Below are 19,304 nucleotides of genomic sequence, written 5' to 3' on the forward strand. Positions count from 1 at the left end.
TCTAATTTCAATAAAATATTTGTTAGTGCACAGTTTCTTAACTTTTAGGAAACTGTGTTGTATTTAGAAATGAGGAAGCAAAGCAGTTGAATAAAACCAGTCCAGTAAAGTCACTTCTCTGAAAACACCACATGGGGGCGCTACAGCAGCTGTTTAAAATTTCTTGTTGAAGCAGGACTGAGTCTGAAAGTTCACTCTTTCTCTGTCCAGCTCAGCTCAGAGATTGAGTCAAAGAGTGGATCTGCAGGACGAGGAAGGAAGCAGAGGAATTACTCCTGACCTTAATACTGCTCTCTAGTTAGCATGGGTCAGAGGTCAGAGGTCAAGAGGAGAATGAGCAGTCAGGTTGTTAAATCCCCATGAAGGTCAAATGCTCTGAGAGCACATTAGTGTTTCTCTGCTGACCTTCAGACCAGATACATGTCCTGTCACTTTAAGACTTCAAAACTGGAGGAAAAAAAACATGTCAAACTAAAATTGAGGATCGGAGAGACGAGGGATTTTAATTGATTTGAACATTTAACTTGTCCTGAAATGTTGACCTGATTCCAGACTAAAGTGATTGAGTGACAACTGTCACCCTCCACTTTTTACAGGACAGCTACTTTCTACTTTTATCTCAGTATTTACAAATCCCTCCATTCATGTTCACTCATATTCTGGACTGGACAGACCGGATAGCACTGTGAGGGTCACCATCAGACCGGTTCTGCTGGGTGAGATGACAACAATGCAGTCCTCGTTTCCCAGATAGTTGACTATCTGACTGGCAGACCACAGTAATCAGGCCCCCATTTGGGGGGGGGGCTCACGTCTAAAGACCACAAAGGAGAAACAGCCTCTTTGACGTGTCCTCCTCTTTGTATCACGATAAAGAGGAAAATAAAAAGGGGACAGAAATTGCTGCAGCCCTCAAAATCCAGAGAATAATGATCGAGTTCAAATCACCGGAGATTTTGAAGGCTGCAGCAATTTTCTTACACTTTTATTTTCCTTCTTTCCTCTTTATCGTGGTACAAAGAGGAAGACATGTCAAAGAGGCGTTCTCACTCTCTCCACCCTCCATCAGTTTCTCCTCCTTCTTACAGTCCAGGAGAACCTCACGTTAATTCGCCTCCTGGCCATGTTAACTCGTATGCAGCTTCCTGTTTGCTGCCGGTGGGATTATTGGTAACCCCAAACCCCCCGCTTGCTAAATTGTAGAGACATGACAGTGGATAGAGGGAGAGAGAGAGGGAGAGCGGGAAAGGAGCCACAGGTCGGATTTCAACCGGGGCTCCCCGCTTCCAGGTTACAGCCTGATCAGGCTCGCCTAGTTATGTTGCACAAAAAAAAGTATGTTAAGCGCTCAAGGCAAGTTTAATTGAATTGAATTAATCTTTATTGTCATCAACAAAAACCTCAAAGAACATATTTACACGACCTGAAGAGAGCAGATCCAGAACCTGCAGCTCTGCCCAGTAAAGAGTTCCAGTCCTCCCAGTACAGAGACTGATCCCGATCCAGAGCCGTGGTCCTGCTGGGAGCTCCAGGTCTCCTCCTCCTTCCTGGTTCCTGTTTATGTGACTCGCCTGGCAGGTTTTTGCTGCTTTGTTTCTTTCCCATCCGGCATCTTTAGTTCTCGTTCGTCCTGTATTTGACTGTCTTGGTTCTTAATTCCCATAATTCCCAGTTTCTCCTCTCCCGTCCTGTATCGTCCCTTGCGTGCGTTCTCTCAAAAGCCGCTCAGCTAGCAGATAATTCCTCCCCTCGGACACTCCACCATATCCGGTTGGCTGGAGAACGGCCTGGGACTCAAGGGCCCGCCCCCGACTAAAAACCCAACCCCTTCCTCGTCCCCTCCCATCCCGCTGTCCTCCTCGGACCCGGCGTGGATCCTCCCCGACAGTAGCTGGACGTCGGAGTGTGCGTTGGCCACAGTGTGGCGCCTCAGGCCGCCCGTCTTCTCCAGGTAGGCCTCGCCCTCCTGCTCTACCAGCGGAGCCAGAGACGAGGAGTCGGAGGAAGCGTGATGATGATGAGTGACGGTGATCTCCGGATGTAGCAACGACGCAGACGGTCGCAGATGGCGGGATTCTGGATGAGGAAATAAGAAAATTTAAGTTTTACAGTTTTTCAAACACGTCGACGACAAAGAGTCTGGGGGGGGGGGGGCTTGTTTTAATGAAAGGATTAAAGTGTGTGAGAATTCCTGTGGCTCACTGTGGGATATTTCACTCTGTAGTTTTTACATAAGTGTGGTTGAGCTCCTGAAGTGGCCTCCTGCAGGAGAAACCTCCCTCTCAGAGCCCGGATTAGGAACCTAATCTGATCAGGATTTAGCGGCTGGGGTGATGTTTGTGGTTTTCTCAGCTCTGACTGGACGTTTCAGTTTATGAAACGTGGAGGAAGGAATTCAAAATTATAAAAGCTGCTGAACACAGACGGATAAGAAGCTTCAGTTTGATAGAAAGAGCAGTTAGCATCCGTTAGCATCAATGCTACAGGGAAACCAGACTGAAGTGAATTGAGACGTGAAAACACAAGAAAAATGATTTCATCATCTTTTAATTTTACCAGTTTAAGAAAACACAGCTAGTTTTTAAAATCACAATAGTTTGTGTGTTTGTCCTCTTTTTGTTGGTTCCAGATCAAGTTAGCGGCATCAAGTGTTTAAGTCCCCACGAGGAGCAGCCTGTCTTCACAGCATGCACGGCGAGTGAGCATCAGCGACAAAACCAGTTTGTTTCTATTGTTTCCTGTTGGAGTGTCCGAACAGCCGGCAAGCTCGTGTAGACGAACGAGGAAAGAGGAAGGAGGAAGGAGGAAGGAGGAAGGAGGAAGGAGGGGGCTCTACGAGGCCATGAGCTTTGACAAAAAAAGAAATCGGCTCACCGCGAGCCGTTTATTGATGAGTTGGAGCGATCTGAGTCAACACCTCCAAAATACAAAACACCACACATCCATTAGTCCACCTTCAAAATAACAGCACCACATGTCATATTGTTTGCGAGGGGAAACTAAATTCACAGAGCAAAGAATGAAATAATGAACGGATGCAGAGTGGACAGCGAACGTGCGATCAAGCGCGACAAATAACGCTTGCGTGCTGTTAGGACACAATTTAATCTAAGCGTGGTGTCTTGACATATTTTCAACTGAAACGGGAGAGAACCAATCACAAGTTAGAAGGCAGGACATAACGTTGGGATGAATTTGATTGGATCGCTGGCTTTGAGCTCTTACCATCTGGCAGACGTTTCGGAGTCCCCCAAATGTAAACTGAACCCAGTTTTCCGTTTACTGCAGGTGTATGTTTGACGTCACAATCTGAACTAAAGAGTGGAGAAGAACATACTGGAGAACAGGAAACATAATGCAGCAGGTTCATTAGAGCACAGAGATGGTAGAGGTGGCGTGCACTGGCTCCAGGTGAATTCTCCTGATTATATCCTGCTGCGTTCTCACATCAGCTCACTGACTTTCTGCAGAATAAATACGAGGAGGCTGGAGGAGAAACTCCACTATGTTGGTGTGTCCTCTCTACGTCATGTCCTGCCTTCTGAGACGCCCTCCCCCCATCAGACGGGGTAAACTTCACACTGTGAGGGACATGTGTGAACAACAGGTCGGGAAGATTTTAGAGGAAGAGAGTCCTGAAATATTCTCGACACATTTTCAGGAGTGAATGTGTGCCTGAAAGTCTTCACCCCTCATACTGTGTAAGTAGTAGCTGAGCTCAGCAGGTGTGCAGTTGTTGTTGTGACAGGTGTGTTACACTTTGTGACCCGCTTCATTCACCTCCGACCTGTCACAGTGAAACCAAAGCAGATTTAGCTGCTGAGCTTCCTGCTGAGAGGATTTAACGAGCACATTTACTCACCCCCTGACCCCAACACGTTATCAAGATCACCATTTGTTTCTGTAGTTTCTGCATGTTTTAACAGGGTGCACTGAAGAAGAGAGAACAACGACCGCAGCGAATCAGTTTCTACTCACGTCCAGCTCGAGCGCTAACATAAACGGCCCATTTTCAAACCTTCTGCAAGACCTTATCCCGAGTTTAACTGCTGTCTTTGTGAGTTTTCAGTTTAAAGAAGACATCACAATGTCTTCCAACCTGTCATCCGCCATGTTTGTTATTTCCAGCTTTGAGAGTCAGGACTTTGGTTGTTAGGAATTTAAAATATTTTAGTGCAGGCCTGGTTTTAGCTGAATGTAAAAATACTGTGAACTTTGCAAACTCCGTATGCCCTGCTAGCCTAGTGGTTAGTGCACGCCCAATGTACAGAGGCTTTAGTCCTCGAGAGCGGGCGGCCTGGGTTTGAATCCACCCTGTGGCTCCTTTCAAGCATATCGTTCCCCACTCTCTCTCTTTCCCTGATTTCTGACTCTATCCACTAATATAAAGGCATAAAAGGCCAAAAAATGTTTTGCCCAGAAGCTGCAGTTCCTCCAGTGTCCACTAGAGTCTGTCTCCTGCAGTGAGTCAGACCCCATAGAGCCCCATGTTAAAATGTCAAACTTTACAGCAATACATAAACATGTTCACAGCCTGGTACAAAAACAGTTTGGATCTCTAGAGCTCTAATTTCATGACAACTGTACGGGCTGAATGTTAGAATTAGGGGGCGTGGCCTCCTTGAGTGACAGGTGCTAGCTGTCTGCTAGGTGTCCCCTCAGCTAATTCAGTCCCTGACCTTTAACCTCTGGGCTGTGTTTGTGCTGTTGGAGCCTTTTGGAGATTTGTTCATGTAAATATCAGACTAATAATTTGTCTCTCTGTGAGCTTTAACAGACCGTCCAACAAGTCCGAGATCCACTCTTTACTACCAGAACATTACAACATTATTTTATGTACATGTTAGCAGCTATTAGCAGCTAGCTAAGTCTGTGAGAACCATTAATTAGCAGATTTGATCTTTTATATCAGAGTGACTCCTCCCGTAGCACTGACCTAGTTGAAGCTGGTTTCTGTTGAGCAGAGCATTGCTAAGATACGGAGACACGACGACCTCCACCAGACGCTCCAGCCGGTCATACTCCAAACTGGGACCCCCGGACTCGTGGATGCCCTGACAGAGACGGAGAGAGGGTTTAGATGAGTCGGTTGTTCAGTGATTAGTTACGTTGTTTGTCCTTTAATGATGCCATGTTTACCTGCAGCACCAGCAGCATCTGTGTGACAGGAGGAGGGACGGAGGCTGCAGTTCCCAGAGTCTCCTTCAGGTGGAGCTTCAACAGCACGAGGTCTCTGAAGGCCAAGAGAGCCATCTGCCTCACTGTGAGCTCCTGACCCTGAACACACACACACACACACACACACACACACACACACACACACACACACACACACACACACACACACACACACACACACACACACACACACACACACACACACACACACACACACACACACACACACACACACACACACACACACACACACACACACACACACACACACACACACACACACACACACACACACACACACACACACACACACACACACACACACACACACACACACACACACACACACACACGGATGTTGCTCATTAAAGCGATACATCAATTAGGGATAATTTGAGTGGAGAGGTCAGTGGATTACAGTGAGTGTGTGAGTGTGTGAGTGTGTGAGTGTGTGTGTACCTGCACAGGATAGAAGATGGCCTGCAGTGTGGGGAGGATCTCCGAGAAGAACCGGTCCCACATGTCTGCGAGGACGACAAGCTGTTCGTCGCCTACAGGTGGTTGCCATGGAAACGTGTCACAAACACAGGAAATTAGCCGGTTAAACGTTAGCCTGATGTGTCTGTTGTTGTGCTGTTTGTGAACATAAACAGACCGACAGGACAACGAGGGGATTTAACTCTGTATGTTATCACGTTAAGACTGAACATTATCGACTTCCACAGCTTCAAACAGATTCACAACACAAACATGGGTGATGTGCTGTGATTACATTTTATAACAGGAATCTCACTGATAAATAACACATTTAAATGATTACATATAACAAATTATATTATCCCCCTTTCCACCTTTCAGGAGGTTTCAGGTGCAGTGCACCAAGAGTTCTCTAGAAACTTTGAGGGTAACACTTTATATTAAGGTGCTTGTAATAAGCATTAATAACAGGTAATAAGTCACTTATAAGACATAATTAGATTCTTATTAACACAAATAAGACTATATAATTGTTAATATAGGCATAATTAACACATTAACTATGTCTTATAAGACACTTATAGATACAATTGAAAAATGCCTAGTCTATGTAAAATGTCATATGCCAATGCTAATCAGTTAGTGTTTGCGTTGTGAAAAATGTAGTATTTATTCAGGCTTTTTGTGATCTGTAAGAGCAAAAGTTTGACACCATGAAGGGTGAAAGTAGCTTAGCTTAGCCACAGTATGTATGTAAATGAGTAAGGAATAGTTTAATGCAAGTTATGATTAAAGTTTTTTCCTCTTTTGTTAATTTCACTCTCTTTTGTGGAGTCTCTCACACAGAACTTCAGTGTTTCATAGTACAGTTATTACAGTAAAGTGTCCTATGTTGTCTTATCAATAAAAAGCTCAACAGTAAATTGATAAAGAAAATCTTTAACCTTTTTTGTAGTACAACAGAGCTAATGGAAAATTGTAAAAACAGATGTTATTTTAATAATTGGTGTTAAATGCAAAGTGCTTAAATTGAGATGAAGCCTGTGTTGATGCTGACGTGCATGTTTATCTTTATAGGGGTGGTGTGACCTGTCTGTAGGTCAGGTTTTGGTAAAAGGCGGATTTTGGGCTCATCCAGAAGACCGACAAGAGCATCCACCATAGAACTGTGAGCAGCTAACTGGATAGTGAGCCCAACCTTCGAGACAAAAAAGACTGGGCTTAGACACTTCAAATGTTTGTTTTATTTCATGTGCACACTTTATTAAGTTGTTAATTGCATTAGTAAATTGTATATTGTAATCTTGACCTGCAATATTTGTGTTCCTAACATACAAAGTTTGAAAATGTATTCCTGTGTACCCTCTTGAGTGGTATTCAGACCTTGGGCTCAAGGTGTCCTAGTCTTCTGATGTTTGTCCACCTTCAACACTTTATTTACAGTAACATGGGTTAAAATCAACTATGCTTTTTCCCTGAATTTGACCAGATATGTTGGTAGCTATGACACACCAAATGTTTTTTGTTTACAGTTAACGTTAAAAATACTTGTATTTGTAGAAGCATTTTTTTTTTCAAAAACTGTTTGAGTGGAAGTTCAATAGACCTCCTTTTTGTTTCTGCGTTTACTTGAAAGTTGGACCATGTTCCCACTGAGTTGTTAATAAGTGCATAATAAAGTATTTATTAATCTTTATAAGTAGTGTTCCCACTTTAGATCCAGTACCTGCAGAGGAGCTTTATGAACTCTTAATAAGTGCATAATAAAGTATTTATTAACCTTTATAAGGCATTAATATGAACCTAATAAAGTCTTATAAATGTCAATAAACATCTCATGAATGTTGATAAGTGGTCTATAAACAAGTTTCTGTGTTAATTAATATCTTACAAGCCAATTATAAATTAATTTATAGTTTAATTAACACTCATGAAGTCTTATTAATGTTAATAAACATCTTATTAATGTTTATGACGGTATATAAAGTGTCAATACATTTCTAATAAGAGCCTATAAGTGTCTTATAAGACATAATAAATGCGTTAATTATGCCTATATTAACACTTCTATAGTCTTATTTGTGTTAATACGAATCTAATAAGGTCTTATAAGTGACTTATTACCTGTTATTTATGCTTATTACAAGCACCTTAATATAAAGTGTTACCACTTTGGGGAGTGCATGTGTGAATACAGCTTCAGAGAGCACGACCTGAACTCACCTGAGTGAAGAAGAACCTGATCCAGGACTTCAGACAGACCTCGGGTCAGCAGCTGGTTCTGAAACAAAAACACAGAAAAATGTGAAAAGGTGGTTTTAAATTCTTATTTTTAAAGGTCCAATCAGTAAGATGTGTAGTGAGTGAAATGATAAAGTGATAGCTCTCTCCAATGTTTAGAATTAGGACTGCAGTACCCATTTTAAACACTAGGTGTCAGAGTTACATACTGCTCCTTTAAAGAGACCTCAAAGGTTGTAGGATTGAACAGATAAACTTGAAGATCTTTCCTTGTTTCCTTGCTTTGGTCTGAACATTCACTGTTTGAAGAGATTCTTCTGTGACAAACAGGAAGAGACTCGTGACCTTGAAAGGAAGTCAAGGTCACTGTCTCTGTCACAGTGAGGAGGACAGGATGGTGTTTATCTGTCAGAGGACGCTGACGGGAAGAGGAAGTCAGTCCTCCTCCGGCTCCTCTTCCTCGTCAACAAGCATCAGCTGATCTGCTCCGCTCTGATTAATCAACGGATCAGGAGACATTCAGCAGCTTGAGCACAGATTAGATTCATTACAGAGCTGCTGCTGCTGCTTCACTTCGTTACCGACTGACTGTCACAAAGAACAAATGAGGGCGAGGATCTTACAGAATGAAGAGAATAAATACGGTGCTCTGAACTGACCGAGCGTCAAATTCAACATAAGACAGTTTTTTATATCCAACGTGTCTGAAGTTAGTAAGGCCCGATTGATGTGAGATATTTAGGGTCCATACAAAACAAACTGAAGGATGAGGTGAGGTGGTTTTATAGGAGTGAGAGTACCTGGAAGTAGTCGGTGATGAAGGAGCCCATCTCCGTTTTTAGGAGCCACCTGCAGAGACACAAAGAGGATCAGCCAACATGATTCTTCTTTAAACCTCTACAGCTGATCTGACGGAGATCCTCATTACAGTGCAATTCCACTACAGCGTGTCATCACACCTTCAGACATTCATATTTATTTTACAACTGCGTAACATTGGTGTCCCAGTCGAGCGTCCTCAGAGAGAGCACGTCACATCGGTAGCTCCACATACACACACAGTCAGACATGCACACACACAGCGCTGTGCTCCCCCGCTGACTCGGCTGATCCCGTCTCTCCTCTGTAACGCCTCTGTTACTACGCTAAAGAGGGAGCATGAGCTCAGTCATGAGCAGCTGTACACACATCACGGGTGAACTACAAGATCACAGGAGAACTACAAGATCACAGGAGAACTACAAGATGACGCAGGAATAAAGAGAACAACGTGCTAACAACATGTTGCTTTGTCTTTTTGGCTTACGATGTGTTGAATTGTCCGACTTCCTGTCCGGTTTGTTCTATTCTGTCTAGCTTGACGTGTTCTTGCAGCATGCGCCGTTGAAAATAGACTCTCAGCGTATTTGAAACGGAGTGGCCGTGCTTGCACACTCCAGAGACAGACTGTAGCATGTGATGTGGAAACAGGAGCATTGTCTAGAGTGGAAGCAAACGGCGCTGACGGACCTTGGCGCACATGGACTATGTGGAAATTGGCAGTAACACAACACAGAACAATTCCCCTGACACTAAAAAACTCTGATTTGATCTGAATAACATGAATGTGGGGCGATTACTTCAGAATAAACACTCACCTGATGCTCTCGTTTAGCGTGTACAGCTCGTTACTCTGCAGAGCTCCGCCCTGAAACACCTTGATCACAGCTGATTGGACACTGAGGACACAAACAAACAAACAAATAAACAAAGGAAAGGTCAGAAATCACTGTTCCTGCAGGGGGCGCTGGAGTCATGGTGGTCTCCATGCTGGAAATGCTGTCTCAGCCTAACTTTCAGTCAACCTAACGACAGGCTGAGAGCTGGAGCTGAGGCGGGTTTTAAGACTCTAGTGGACACTCAAGGAACTGTAGGATTTTGCACTTCAGCATCAGCTTCATTTTTCAACACCAGAGGTCGCAGCTTGGTTCATTTATCATACAACGTTTTTGGTAAACCTGAAGACTTCTAGACTCAATAAGTGGTTAAAAAAAAACATTTGACTGCAAAGTTTTTTGACGAGTGAGTTGTTGTTCTGATTATTTTAAAAGCTAAATATGAAACTAATTATTTGTTGTTAATAAAAGTTAATCAACTACCTTTTGACTGTTGGACAAAAAAAAAGGGACTTTTTACATTTCTGTCCAATCATTGCTTTAGCCTCTGGACTCTGTCTTTCTCATCTCTTGCTAACTTTCTTCAGTTTTCAGACGCCTGTCGGTTCGGCACTTTGGCTTGGTGGTAACGCTAGCGGCTACAGCTGCTTCATATGACTTTAAAGGCTATTTGTTGGGATGACGACTCTTCAGGTGACTTTTAAGATTCACTATGTTAAAACTTGACGACTTCCTCCCCTCTGAATCATAGCAGCACACAGCAGTCATGAAGTAATCTGATACTCGCACCACCTACTGTGTAAGAACGTACGGCCTGTTAATAAGTAAATGAGCGCCATTATTAGCGGTTGATTTTATCAGTTAAATCATCGGCATGATACAAAATTCTAAAATATTCCTCATTTCCTACGACACATTATCAGAACCGATATATATCATGACTCTATAATTATTAGTCGCTTTTGTGTCCGTGTGCACGGCGGTTTCTGAAAACGCAGAGGAAATACAGTTCAGTTTTAAGAGGATGGTTATCGAGTAAACTTGGCGTAAAGCTTCTAGAGAATAAACAAAATAAGTATCGAGATCTCGTCCCTGAGCTCCTGCAGCTTCCTCTACAAGAGGAACAGCCTGTAAATCATTTTATTTTCAGTTATTGTAAAGTGTGTGTCGGCCGTCCTCGTGTGCGACTCAGCTGGTCGGCAGGACGTGAGCCGGCTGCCACCTCCGCTTCCTCCTAAACATCCTGCAGAGCGCCAGAGAGCAGGAAGCCGGCCGAACGCTCAGAGGAGTCAAAGTTTCTACTGACAGGAGAAATAAACTCAACACAGAGAGAGAGAGGGACTGAGCTGCACGAGCACGGAAATGCCCGGGAAATATCTGCAACCTTACAGGCTGCCCAGGTCCACCTCTTTACAAACTAGTCCTGGTCTAGTCAGAGTAAACTACAACACCTGTGTGTGTACTAACGCTTTAATGGTTTTATTTTACTGGAGGTACACATGCCTAAAAGAATCAGAAACCTCCTGACCTTCAACAGAACCTTATCTTTACTCTGAGGTCTGGAAAAAAACAAGCCAGCACTTTTACTCTCTCTATAAGCTGATGTTTGGACCCATAACACACACACACACACACACACACACACACACACACACACACACACACACACACACACACACACACACACACACACACACACACACACACACCTTAACCAGACAGATAATATCACTTTTGTGTTTTGGGATCAAGGAGTCTGACATTAAGCTGAGTGATAACAACTGCAGTTTGTCTCTGAGTTCAAGAGGACGACAGACTGGATGCTAAAGTAGAAGTGCCAAAAAACTGCAGTTCCTCCAGTGTCCACTAGAGTCTGTGTCCTGCAGTGAGTCAGTCCTCATAGAGCCCCATGTTAAAATGTCCAACTTTACAGCTGCAGTTCCTCCAGTGTCCACTAGAGTCTGTCTCCTGCAGTGAGTCAGTCCCCATAGAGCTCCATGTTAAAATAAACATGTTTACATCCTGGTACAAAAACAGTTTGGGTCTCTAGAGCTCATTTCTCTCTTCAACTGTACGGGCTGAATGTTTATACAACTCACCTGTTTACATTATATTAAGGCTTAAAGGGATGTAGAATTAGGGGGCATGGCCTCTTTGAGTGACAGCTGGGAGCTGCTAGCTGTGTGCTAGGTGTCACCTCACCACAGTCAGTGAACTTAAAGTTTTAGGCTTTAAACTTGTAGCCAATGAAGAATGTTATAGCTAACCAACGGGGAAGCAAAACGGCTGTTAATCAGACAGGGAAGTAGAGAAGAGAGACGATGGAGAAGAACTTGACGCTTATATAAAAAAATATGCTGTCGTGCAGCTGTGGCTTGCCTTTCTTATTTTGTTTAATTTAGCACTTTAAATTAAAACATGAAATCACACAGTAAGAAGATGCAGGAGTGTTTTCTGTCAGGGTGCAGCTGACCTGTTCCACACACTGGCGTTGGAGAGCTGTAGAGCAGGTGAGCTGGCGTGGAAACGAGCGAGGTCCGACAGAACCGGAGAGCTCATAAACCGAGGCCTGGGACGCCGGAAAGATCCCATCATGCACTCTGGTTGCTGAGGAGAGAGGAAACAAACAAGGTCGTCATGAATCATCACATTGTTACAATCAGGGTCCGAAATTAACACCCGGCAAGCGCCAAATGCGGGTAGATTTTCCATTTGGCGAGTACTTTTCACTTTTCACACACACACACACACACACACACCGGAGCGCCAGCCACCACGCGCACCTGTTTACTTCTAGTGCTTCAGCAAACAGTTGATCCGTACGGACCGAGTCGGGAACATGTGATCCGGTCAAACGGTCGGTTCGACTTTTCTCTGTTCACTCTCACTGTGTCTGCAGCTAACTTAGCGATAGCAACGTCTGTGAACTACTGCCTACAAATAATACAAAAAACAAAGACCAGCAAATATATATTTTTTACAATTTCTCAATTTCCTGATCTGATGACATGATCGAATCTGTGACTTAAATTTGTTATTGATTAAACAGAACATAATGCCTTCTCAATTGAATGTACTGTAACAGATGTGTGTAGGACACAAAAACAAAATGTGTTATTTTGGCCGGTAAAAAAACATGTTTGACCGGTGAATTTTTTCATCTACCTGCCACCTTGGCCGGTGAGTCAAAATGTTAATTTCGGACCATGGTTACAATACCACGTTTTAAACTGAAACAAGCAAAGGAGAGAGCAATATGTAACTCTGACCCCTAGTGTTTAAAATGTGTATTGCAGTCTAAATTCTAAACATTGAAGAGAGCTTTTCCAATAGCTGTTGAGATATTTGAATGAAAGTGTAGAAAGAAAAGTCCAACACAGTCAGTAGGATTCATCTTGAGGGGAGCATGAATGTGCGTACGAAAACTTCCTGAGGAAACATCTGAGACGTATAAACCGCCTGATGACGAGCAGGTTTTCGTCACCGTGCAGACGCAGAGCAGACACCGAGCAGCTTCAGCGTCTGATTCATTTAGAAACACAGAACATTGGCGTCCTCCAAACCACGACTTCCTGTGCAGCCGTACTGACCCGAGATCCGTCTGTTTGTTTACAGCGCAGAGGTCTCACTCCGCCTCGCTTTCCAGAAAGCACAGGCACAGACGAGAAGACGCTGCTCTCTCTCTCTCTCTCTCTGATTGTGTGGAGAGCGACAGCTTTCACGATTCACACTGGTTTCAACACGTGTTTCTGCACTTTCACATCAGCGTTTCTCTGAACTCCACTCGGCTTATTATCTCTAGTACACAACTTAAAAACCACACGTTTAATTTGTCCGTATGGGACACTTTCAGTCACTTTCTCTTTCATGTTCTGTTTTTTTGACTGACTGAGGGACTGTGTGCTTATAATACAGAATTAAAGTTCTTTCAATGGGACTTTTTTTTTTTACAGTTGAGTCCAGTAAATGCTGCTGTCGGTCCTGATTACACGGAGAGGTCTGTCCTGGTTTACACGGCAGCAGTGACTCAACACACTTAATTGTACGTTTGAAGCTAAAATAAACTTATTTTATAAAAGTGAGGTTTCAGTGTCTGGAGTGGAATCCCTTTTGGAGGAAGGAAACCGATGTTGACGTCCACACGAGGAGGAAACAGGTTTTACTTAGAAGATTCTCTCATGCAGCAGTTTCACACCTTCACTGCACGTTCAGCCACAAAGCTACAGATCAAAAGGAGCGCGGGCGTTTACACAAACAAACAGTAACAGCTGCAGGAGAGAGAGAGAGAGACGCCTCGCTGCAGAGACAGACGCTCCACTTTTACGTCAGGGTTCACAAAACCAGGATTTTAAACTTTGAGATCATTCGAGTACAGATCAGATACGTGTGACGATAACACGGCAACAAAACAAAAAAGTCCTCGTCACAAATATTGAGTAATTTCTTGTTTTCAGTTATAAAAAATTGAGGCAACCTTCATGAAGAAAACATTTTCGCCTAAGAGAGAGAGAGTTTTGCAAGAGCAAGGATTCTTTCCTCTGCTACACACCTGTCTTAATAGCTTCAGTACTTTTGGGTACCATCGATCATTAAAATTACAGAGAACAGAATCTTCTTCTTGCACGTTCCTGCTGCACAGTTTCTCTATCTCACCTTTTCTACCAGTGTGTGTTTTTAATGTTTATATACGTTAATGTTGCTTTGTATATTTTTTTATCTGAACATGTGTCTGAATCCGACCTGGAAACCTTCTCGTCCAATCAAAGAGCAGAGAACAACTACGGATCCAAAAACCTCGGAAAAACAACGCAGAGATGAAAGCGCTGCTCCCGTCCCCGGCCGGGTCTCTGCCCAGGTGGCTGATGGGATGTCACAGCTCAGTGTGTGTCCGCCGGCTCTCGCTGTGCTATCTCCTCTGATCACAGCCAATGAGAGGCCCCCGTGATGACCGTCAACACAAACACTCCATTGTTTATCCGGCTGCGGTCTGACACAGAGCGAGGAGGTCAATAAATACTGATTTCACTCTCAGACCGCCGAGACGAGGAACGAATGACAAGGAGGAGGGGGAGGAGTCAGAACTTCTTCTTCTTCTTTTGCTGCAGCAGATGGACTCAACCTGAACCTAATGATTTATATTTAAAACACAGTAACAACGACTCTCTCACTTGTTTTGAATACAACATAAATATTTCTGAGCCTCCCTGCTGACGTCAAAGATTCTGAAGGTTAAACTTTAGGCTAATGTTTTTGCTGAATCTGCATATCGTTAATTATTGAACTCGTTTGTATCTGAATGTTGTTTTATCATTTTAAAGATTATTGGAGTCCTGCGTCACTAACTACTACTAACTATGTGTTTGTTGTTTTTCTGGTTTTATCCATGTGGGCCAATCCTCCATTGTACTGTACTAGTCTTCCAGAAAAAAGAACTAAACTCGAAAAACGTTAACATATTCAGATCTTTGCCTTAAAGGCACAGTACGTAATCCCCACCACCAGGGGGCTCTCGATCAAAACAATAACAAAAAGATGAGGTCGAGCTTGGCGAGGAATCACGGGAGTGATTCTGCTTGAGTCAACAGTTGGTGAATACAAAGCACCACACTTCAGTTTGTCCCCCTTCAAAATAAAAGCACCACACTTCAGTTTGTCCACCTTCAAAATAAAAGCACCACACTTCAGATTGTTCCACCTTCAAAATAATGTATATGACGGGATAGCCTACGCTCATATGCTGTCAGGACAAGGTTAAACTTTGGCAGCGGGCCATGGTCATCTGGTGAGAAGGGCGTACGTCTTTACGGCGCTAGTTCACAGAGCAGCCAGTTAGCCCGTCTCTGTACTGTTTGATACAACGGATGAGGCTAAGAGGAAGAGGAAGGAGAGGGAGGAAGATAAGAAGAGGAAAAGAGATATTAACCAAATCTGTTGGATAAATAGAGTGAAGCTGAAGTGAAATAATATAATATAATAATATTTATCATAATATAATATATAATATTTCACCGCTGACTGACGCTCTGTCGTGTGAATCAAACGTTCCTTGTCCCTAACGTTGTGAGGCGAGGAAACAGCAAAGGAACAATCTACAGTGTTGACAGCTCGTCACTACGACTGTTTGTGTGTGTGACTACAGGTTGTGTGTGGGAGTGGGACCATGTGTGCGCAGTTCAACACACGCACACACACACACACGCACACACACGAGACTCGGTGTAAGTTCTCCAACGTCTCTCAGCATCTGTCGCTCTGATCCCAAAGATCTTTTACGTCAGAGGTGATGATTCACTACCTCAAAGAAATATATGAAATATCTCAACTTCTGCTCTGCGAAAAAAAAGGATGTAAAGCATCACTGTGCGTGTAAATGTCCGTCACTATGACAACCCATATGGTACACACCAAAACCAGTCATCAAAAGAAAGGTCAACCCCACCCCGTTCCTCCATCACAGCCTCCTCCACCCCGTCAGTGTATGATCTCTAAATATCCCATGCATCTCCTCATTCAAACGGAGTGTCTGAATGAGAGCTGAGTCACTTTAGCGTCATGACAGAACGATTTTTGTCACCCTCAGATGCTTGGATTGACTCCACTGTCATGTCTGTACGCTAAATAATAAAGCCTCACCAAGCAGCTAGTTAGCCTAGCTTAGCATAAAGACTTAAAACAGAGGGAAATAGCTAGCCTGGATCTGTCGGAAGAGAACAAATACTCGTACAAAATAAGGAGGATGATTGACGTCGTCAGCTGGCTGTCCTGCCGTGTGTTCTGTTTTGCAGCGAAAAGCAGAAAATCTGAACAAACTTTGAATCAGGCCAAAAATTGTCGAGTGTGCAGCCAGCTGTAGGTCTGAGAACACCCTAATTCTCACTTATTAACATATTATTTTTCATGGTCTGATCTGGTTTGTTTCTTAACTCCCACCAAATGAGAAATGACTCTACATGAGAATCAGGGAGGTTCAGAGATGCTTGAAGGGGGATTTTGTTGAGCCAGGCTAGCTGTTCCCACCTGCTTCAAGTCTTTATGCTAAGCTAAGATAATCTGAAATCTCTGTTTGACTCATGGCAGCTCAGATATCTTCTAAAACTCTGCCAGGTCTCCAGACTAAACCAAACCAGACTTCACCTCGAGTCAAACACAGCTGACTGAAAACGAGAGTCCAAACCGTCAGAGCTGATTAAAACCTCTTGACACGATGGAAGAAACGACTCTACAGCAGGACGAGCGGACTGAGGGGCGTGCTGATGTTTCATGAGTTTAGATACGAGTGTTAGCATGTGTGCTAACTCTGCAGCAGAGGCCCCCTGTCATGGGAAAGTACTCAGAGGAAATAATGTCATTATGAGAGAGAGACAGAAACCCTTTTCAGACGGCTTTTTTCTAAACTCAGCCGCCATCACCTCTTTGAACGTTCATGTAGATTCTGATACGGTGTTGTAATGGCGTCCCAGTCTGTGAACCATTTTGTGTTTCAGCATTGTGGAAGTACGGCAAAGTGCTGTGCGCCCTCGCTGGTTCAGCTGATCCCTCCTCTCCTCTGTAACGCCTCTATACTACCTCTGAAGACAGTACAGAGGGGGGGTCAAGACCTCCCCCCGTTACAGGCGAAACATCACAGGGGCGTAAATATCACAGCTTGAAACGGCGGTCTGAGTAGAGCTACAGAGAGAGAGGGCGCGAGAGAGACAGTCGACCTGTAGCCATCATTTTCTGTTTCAAATCTGTGAGGAATCCGTTTTTATGATTTCAGATTTTACATTTACAAAAGTAAATAAAAAGTATCTAAGCATCGGAAAGTGATGAAAGTTGTCGGAAATCATCGCAAAGAATCTGAAAGTACCTGAGCTCCAGAAAGTGTCGGGAAGCGCTGGACGAAAACTATTGAAAAATATCAGAAAGTACCAAGTAACATTTTGACATTTAGCATCGGAAAGTATCTCACCAGCTTAAAAAACAAAAAGTAGGTAAACATCGAGAAGTATCGGAAAAAATCGGTACATCTGTAAACGCATCTAAGCATCAGAAAGAATCAGAAAGGACTGAAAATGATCTTAGCTCCGTAAATAACAAAAAGTATGTAAACATCAGAAGTTTCCAAAAGATTTGAAAGAGTCGGGAAGTTTGGAAAAGTATCTTTGGAAAGTATTGAAGTAACGAAAATGATTCAAAGGAATTAGAAAGAATCCTAGGGGCGCTGGTGGCGCAGTGGTTAGTGCGCGCGCCCCATGCATGGAGGCTGTCGTCTCAAGCGGGCAGCCCGGGTTCACATCCCACATGTCACTCCCCACTCTCTCTCTCTCCTTGATTTCCGACTCCATCCACTGTCCTATCTCCATCAAAAAGCACAAAAAGAATCCTAAAGTATCAGAGTATCGGAAGAGTTGGAACGTATTTGTATGAAAACGTTTCAGAAAATATTGAAAAGAAGGAAAAAGTATGGAGTCATGAAAATGTTGACCTTTTTTCTAGTTAATTAAAAATGCAGGTAAACCTTTTAAAAAGTTTGTTGGACAAACATAGACAAAGCTCATTCTCTCTCCTCTCAGGTTAAAACACCTGAAGTTTGTTTTAAAGTTTCGGTTCTTTTAGACACTTTCATTAAAATATCATCGGGGATTTTATCGTTTTCAAACATTTGGTAGGATATCGAAATATCGACAAGTCTGAAATCGTCTTCAGGTGAAACTCAGTGTGTCATAACCTACAGGTGAATACAGGAGACCATCATGGGAATTAAAACCAGCACTCTGTGTGTGTGTGTGTGTGTGTGTGTGTGTGTGTGTGTGTGTGTGTGTGTGTGTGTGTGTGTGTGTGTGTGTGTGTGTGTGTGTGTGTGTGTGTGTGTGTGTGTGTGTGTGTGTGTGTGTGCGCGCGCGCGCTCACCTCCGCGGCTGATGAAGAAACGGTCCTCCTCAAAACTCATCTCTCATTCTCAACGCGTCGCTTTACTTTCCAAACAAACAAACAAACAAACAAACTAAACAAGCAAACAAACAGGAAGTAAACAGTTTGTTTGTGCGGAGAGCAGAGAGTCCCTTCGTCCCCTTCAGACCCGCTCAAACATCTCAGTCCTCCGGGCTTCACTGAGACAGACACTCAGCGTGGAGCAACAGGCTGCAGACTAACGAGCTAACAAGCTAACAAAGCTAACTGCTCACTGTTACGGTTCCTGCCTTCAGAATAAAAGTCACTTTGTATCCGCATGCTACTTTACTTAACATGTATTAGTTATTACATAAATGATACGATCAACAAGAAACAATTTAAATGTATTAAACTAATTAATTAATTATTCTCTTGGATCGCCTCGAGGATGACATCACAGCCACAGATCAGCATCATCCAATAATAAACTATTATACTATAAATAGACTGGTGTTAGAATAAGTCCCCAACATTATTCAAACATAGTTAATAAATATACTCTAAGAGGGAGAAATGCATTCTGAACTCTGAGGTAGAAAAGTCAAAGATGAAAATGTGATTATCAAAATAAAATATACTTTAATGGTAAATGGACTTAAGCGTGCAGTGTTTGAAAAACAACTCAGAGCATCACAAATACAAAGACTGGACTTTATTTGATTTGTTCTAAGGCATTGGTTACCAACTTGGGGTATGGGCCCCCCTAGGAGGGGCGCCTGGGATCTCAAGGGGGGGCCAGGCTCTCTCTGCTTTGAGGAAAAATTAGATTTGAACGATTTAAATAAAAAAATGTTGGAACATCACCGGGAAAAAGTATCC

General features: G+C 43.3%; 1 protein-coding gene across 1 annotated transcript; it reads right to left on the minus strand.

Annotated features, from left to right (window-relative positions):
- Positions 1–1,358: 1,358 nt before the first annotated feature.
- Positions 1,359–18,677, minus strand: prr5l (proline rich 5 like). The gene is made up of 9 exons (XM_061036168.1): positions 18,444–18,677; positions 12,025–12,158; positions 9,534–9,614; positions 8,697–8,745; positions 7,879–7,936; positions 5,638–5,729; positions 5,140–5,277; positions 4,937–5,054; positions 1,359–2,076 (listed from the first exon to the last, which is right to left on the minus strand). The coding sequence occupies exons 2-9, from the start codon at positions 12,144–12,146 to the stop codon at positions 1,730–1,732; spliced, it is 1,005 nt and encodes a 334-aa protein (XP_060892151.1). The 5' UTR covers positions 12,147–12,158; positions 18,444–18,677; the 3' UTR covers positions 1,359–1,729.
- Positions 18,678–19,304: the final 627 nt, after the last annotated feature.

The sequence above is a fragment of the Labrus mixtus genome, chromosome 4 (assembly GCF_963584025.1).
Source record: "Labrus mixtus chromosome 4, fLabMix1.1, whole genome shotgun sequence".
NCBI classification, from domain to species: Eukaryota; Metazoa; Chordata; class Actinopteri; order Labriformes; family Labridae; genus Labrus; species Labrus mixtus.